General features: G+C 42.4%; 1 protein-coding gene across 1 annotated transcript in view; it reads left to right on the forward strand.

The window, feature by feature from the left end:
* LOC311223333 (piwi-like protein 1) overlaps positions 1 to 5,394 on the forward strand; it is a gene marked incomplete at both ends in the record, with an annotated part of 79,627 nt that extends 74,233 nt beyond the window's left edge. The window contains 3 exon segments of the mRNA XM_084308125.1: positions 4,780 to 4,905; positions 4,994 to 5,141; positions 5,278 to 5,394. Coding sequence (XP_084164251.1) covers positions 4,780 to 4,905; positions 4,994 to 5,141; positions 5,278 to 5,394 — 391 coding nt within the window.
* Positions 5,395 to 6,000: the final 606 nt, after the last annotated feature.

Here is a 6,000-nt window from a genome sequence, read left to right on the forward strand (position 1 = left end):
TGGAAGGAACGGTGCACATTTCCTGGCAGTAGCAATAGCTCTACCCATTTTAAAAACAGTTTTGTTTATGTGATCAGACCATGATAAAGTACTATCAAGCCAAAGGCCTAGAAGCTTAGTTTTTTCAACCTGATGTATAGGTTGACCTGCAATTTGTAGAACCAATGTAGGTTACGTGCCAATCTTTGATTGGTCCCAAAAAGCATACAAACAGTTTTTGATATGTTAAGCACCAGCTTATTTGTTTTTATCCAGACATATAAAATGTCCAATTCACCAGCCAAAACCTGATTGAGCTCAGAGTTTGTAGCTGCAGCATAATAAAGGGTTGAATCATCAGAATATAAAGTCAGACTAGCCTGATGAATAGAAAAAGGCATATCATTAGTAAAAATAGAAAATAAGAGGGGCCCCAGGCAACTCCCCTGTGGGACACCGCATTCTAACCCTCTACTGCCTGACAAAGCACCATTAAAATAGACCCTCTGAGACCTCGAGGACAAATAACTCCTAAAAAATAAAATTGCCGAGTTATTAAAACCATAGCAGATGAGTTTTTGTATTAAAAGATTGTGATCAATCACATCAAATGCGGCACTGAAGTCTAACATAATAGCACCCACCAGCATTGAACTATCGATAGCTGAAAGCCAACTATCAGACATTTGTGTCAAAGCAGTACTGGTCGAATGACCTGCCCTGTATGCATGTTGGTGTACAGTTGTTATGTCATTAGCTGAAAAGTAGGCCTGGACTTGCTCAGACACAATTTCTTCCAGTAATTTACTGAGAACGGGTAAAATGCTAATAGGCCTACTGTTGGGACCTCCTTTGGTGATACTAAATCCAAATTGAACGATCATTCATAAGCTTGCTATTCTATAATAATATTTGTTTTTTGTACATGTGATCTCAAGAAGGTACTGAACGAGCTCAGTGGCAGTATTTCATGGCTGGACATTTTTAGCATGGTGTTATTCACTGTCAAAGATGCAAAGAAAAATCATAATTCATATTCTCTGTTTCATCGCAATTTAAGGGTGCTTTCACACCAGAGCTGGTCCGGACTATTGTACCAGAGTTCGTTTTCTCGGATAGTCCGCTGTTTTTGGGTTGGTGTGAATGCTCAGTCGAACTCTGGTGCGGACCAAACACGCAAACTCTGGTCCACCTGAAAACGTAGGTCTCTGTTCACTTCATCGGACCAAACGCGGACCAAATATAGGAAGTGACCTGAAACTGCATCTTGGGTAGAAGGAAACAAACACAAAACACAGCGGCGCGCATTCACTGCAAAACAAGCACGCGGTAAACATGTCTCGTGGACAGACGTGGGCGAATGACGAGGTGAAAGCCCTGATAGAAATATGGACAGAAGACCAAATTAAACAGCTACTTGTGGGCACTCATAAAAACATTGCGGTGTACAAGTTGTTTAAACAATGGATCAATGCCACGTCAAAATAAAAAAAACTGCGTCAGCAATATATTAATAAATAAGCAGAGAATTAAATTGGATGTCCATAACATTTGTGTTTTTTAATTAGCATAGCCTAAATAAATATGAATTCAAGAAGTTAAATACTGAATTAACGACACATATTTATTAACAGGCTGAAAGTTAAAACGAATAACGGGCTGAAAAAACAATTAGACTATTTAATAGGCTAAACACAGTGCGTAAAATATAGGCTAAGTGGTGCGTAAAAGGCAACTTTGGCTATAGCCTTCTAAAACTATTGAATAGGCTAAACTTCGTTTTGGATTCATGTTTCTTTGGTTTGCGGTGGTGCGGCTGCGGGCCAATGTTCCGAGACATATTCAATTTGATTTGTTAGGCTATTTGAATACACCGTTAGCCCTAAATGGTGGATTCAAATAGCCTAACAATTACAAATATGTGGGTGTGTCTCGGAGCATTGGCTTGCAGTTGCGTTGTTGCAGACTAGGGAGATGTGAATTAAAGAAGTTAAAACGAATAACAGGCTGAAAAAACAATTAGCCTATTTAAAGTCTGTGACTTGCTTCGAAAAAGTAGGAGTTCGGGGGACGAGAAAGACGAGTCCCCTTGGTATGATGACCTGGCTGGATGTTATACTTGGCACAAGACCCACATCCAGCCTGAAACATATCGTTGATTCTTTCGAAGATGAGACCCATCAGATGGCATCACCAGCACCGCCACCGACTGAAAATTGTGACGCCTCCGCTGATCTGGAGTCTGTATTTCTGTGTATCTAGTACAATGTTTCTCTCTTCACTTCACGCCAGAGCTCTTTAGCCCTGCACCTGATGGAAACATTAACCCAGGCAAACTTGTAGTCCAGAGGGCTCTCAGTCACACGCGCGCGCGCGCACACACGTTAGGGCTCGCAGTCACGTGCACACATTTCCACTCTCTATTGTGTCCAATAGACGAGCGCCCTTTTCGACCGTATGACATTGTTCAGAATGTTTGGTGCACTTGACAAATTGCAATGTGAATACAGACCGAACCAAATGAAGAATGCAACAATGTTGCAACTTCACCCCCCGAATCTCACCGAGTCCGCCAAAACTATATGTGAAAGCGCCCTAAGCAAGCCTAGTAATAGACACAATATTTCTGACACTGGGAATACATTCACTGAGGTCCATAGATGTCCCTAGATACCTGCAAATGGACCTTGTAGAAGTGGAGTAATATTCCATTTACTTAGGTATGTGTTTTAGGCGGATTTTCAGAAAATAGGGCTCCGGGCTAATGAGGTTAAAAACAAAATCCTGTGTTTAACCTAAAAACATCATGCTAAAACTGAAACAAATCCTACTCTACTAAAATAATGTTCTGTATTATAGCTATGGAATCCTCTGTATTTGTGAGTGTCCACCATTATCCGCTCCTAGTCTACTCTGCGTACCTGCTAGGGCTGCACGATTTTGGGAAATAATCTAATTGCGATTTTTCTGACAGATATTGCGATTGCGATTACATTTGTGATTATAATAAATGTAAGCAGTCCCACAGAGGTTTATTGTAAAATGCGGCTTGCATCTGGCCTACACAGTGGGTCTGTTCGGGACGCGTCTATTCGAATACCAACCGGTTTGTGCGTTTTGCAAATCTGATTGGCCACTGGGCGCACATGTCACATGACCAGAAACGTCAATCGCGTGACGCGCCCATTTCCGCCCCGACCAGCAGCAAACTACCTAACGCCTAGTTTATCACTTAGGCGACTCTTTCGAAGTTGGTTAAGGTTAGAGTTTGGAATCAGGGCTGACGTTCTATCGCCATGCTCTAAGACAAACTCTAACCTTAACCAACTTCGAAAGAGTGCCTAAGCTTAACCGGCTAAATAACTTGCCGTCACACGATTGGTGCACATGTCACATGACCAGAAACGTCAGTGGCCAATCAGATTCGCAAAACGCACAAACCGGTTGGTATTCGAAGAGACGCGTTCGGGACACCGAGCCTGAAAATGTTTCTTTTTACCTGGGAATCGATACCGGTGGACTTTACTCTCCCTCTCTGAAGTCTAAACTTCACAACACACAATCTAAAACCCCTTACCTCCCTCTCCCAAACCGTTCCTACAACAATAACAACAACTTGCAAAGGAGATCTTGTATCTCAATGGGTCTTCCTGGTTAAATAAATTTAAAAAAAAAGAAAAGAAATGTGGAATTTTTTTTTATTAGCAATTTGCTAATTGCATCATTTAAAATCGATTAATCGTTCAGCCCTAGTACCTGCCTGTGACCCCAGTACGTACGGTGGCCTGTACTGTGGCACGCATACACAGGCTGTTTTGCCTTTTTCTTCTTTGAGCTTAAAATAACTCCACACAGCTGACATGACTGCGGCGCTCACGTTTAGCTAACGCTAACGTTGTTGTCGCGTTAGTACTGTTGGCGTGATGGCACGCTTTACGCCATGTATCGGATAGGAAAATACTTCCTGTTTTTCCCGATATCCGACCCAGTGAATTTGACCAGTAGTATCGGACCGGTGCCATCCCTACTAATAAATATGAGCAAAATGCCATCCCTACTAATAAATATGAGAAAAAAATCAGTGAAAGGTCCATGAGTGTGAGGGGGATTAAAGCCTGTGGAAGAGGAGTGGGCTAGTCTCCGGTTCAGAGATCATGAATGTGGAAGAGGAGTGGGCTGTCTCTGGTTCAGAGATCATGAATGAGAAGGGGGAGTTGGGTTTGAGAGTTCAGCATGGTCATGGTATTATGGAAGACTTCCTGCGCATGCTAGGGCAAACGGCCCATGGCATGGATGGTGTGTGAGAGGTCCCTGATATGGGGTTGTGTCTGCTGCCTTTGGTTTTCTGGTAATCCACAATGAGCTCTTTGGTCTTCTGAGGATGTTGAGGGTCAGGTTGTTTGCACACCATGCTGCCAGGTGCTGGACCTCCTCCCTGTTGGCCGATTTCATCATTGTCACTGATCAGACCTACCACCCGTGGTAAATAAACATCCAAACTGTTCTCTAGGAATGCGGTTTCTGCTCCACTCAACCGCATATAGATGGTTGCGTTATTATCACGATACAGTATTTCATGAAATATTAACGTCATGGACCTTTCCAGAATAGTTGTTTTTAATATATGGTTATAAAACTGATATAAAGGTAATTTCACTGAACCCCAATTCCATCTTTGGCAGCAAAAATCTAAATCAATAAAGGGTTTTTATAGGCAGTGTGCACTGATATTTCATATTAAATTGCTTATGGGGAGCCGCAGTTTAGTCTGCAGTCACCTTTACCTGGTCTCCTTCTCAGGCCCAAACTAACTGTCGTGGTAGTGAAGAAACGCATCAGCTCCAGGTTCTTCGCTCTCATCGATGGCAAGCTGAGCAACCCTCCCCCTGGGACCCTCATCGACACAGAGGTCACCCGTCCAGAGTGGTACGTTCACTAAATGAGGATGTTAGTTTGCAACATCCCCTTATGTGGAATGGAAGTATTGATAGCTGTTGCAATCTGAAATTCCCAGGTATGACTTCTTCATTGTGAGCCAGGCCGTGCGCTTTGGATGCGTTGCCCCAACCCACTACAATGTGGTGTATGACAGCAGTAGTCTGAAGCCTGACCACATGCAGCGGCTAACTTACAAGCTCTGCCACATGTATTACAACTGGCAGGTAAGCTGGCTTGTCTTGAATTTCCTCTAGCCAGGCTGTTCTTAATTTGTTTATAAATGGCCCACCTAAATTTTATGAGACCTCTGATTTAAATGTTAATGGTGTGTGGTTAATGTAGTCATACTTTGTCTTTCAGGGGATCATCCGAGTGCCTGCACCCTGCCAGTATGCCCATAAGCTGGCCTTCCTGGTGGGGCAGAGCATACACAGACAGCCCAGCATTCACCTGGATGACTTCCTATTCTACCTTTAGCAGCAACGCTAAAGCACTTTTACACATGTTTTGTTTGTTTCTGTTCAGAAACAGAAAGTACAAAAAAAAGTGGCTGTGGTTGAACAGTTCTGGCTCTGCTAGTTTTTTTTTATATCTTTTGGCGCTTTTTTGGTGGACAAACCACCATGCACGCACACATGCACAGTGACTCGCGACTGGAGACTAGCTCTGCTAGCACACATAGCCTACTGTGTACAGACGGTTTCAAACTGACAAGTCTGTCCACTGTCTGATTTTAAAGCTGCCCTGTTGCACGTCACAATACAAATTTATTATTTAATTTTAATTTATTTTTATATTTTATTATTGATTATTAAAATATATCGTTATCGTTTTATCGCCCGAGCCCTATGCAGCACATATTGTTTATTGGCCATCTCATTTCAAACATTAAGCCTGTTTTGTTCTGAATAAAATGTTCAGTGGAAATTAATTGCAGTAATTCATTGTAATGTTAACACTTTAGTTGCCAAATGACGAGTTTAGGCGTCCTTCCCCGCCATGCTCAAGTTGCCGAAGACGCCGTAACTCGTCTTTAATATCAATATTTCAAAAATCTGTGATCGGAATCATATTTTCCATCTG

The sequence above is a fragment of the Notolepis coatsorum genome, assembly GCF_963971535.1.
Source record: "Notolepis coatsorum genome assembly, chromosome: 2".
NCBI classification, from domain to species: Eukaryota; Metazoa; Chordata; class Actinopteri; order Aulopiformes; family Paralepididae; genus Notolepis; species Notolepis coatsorum.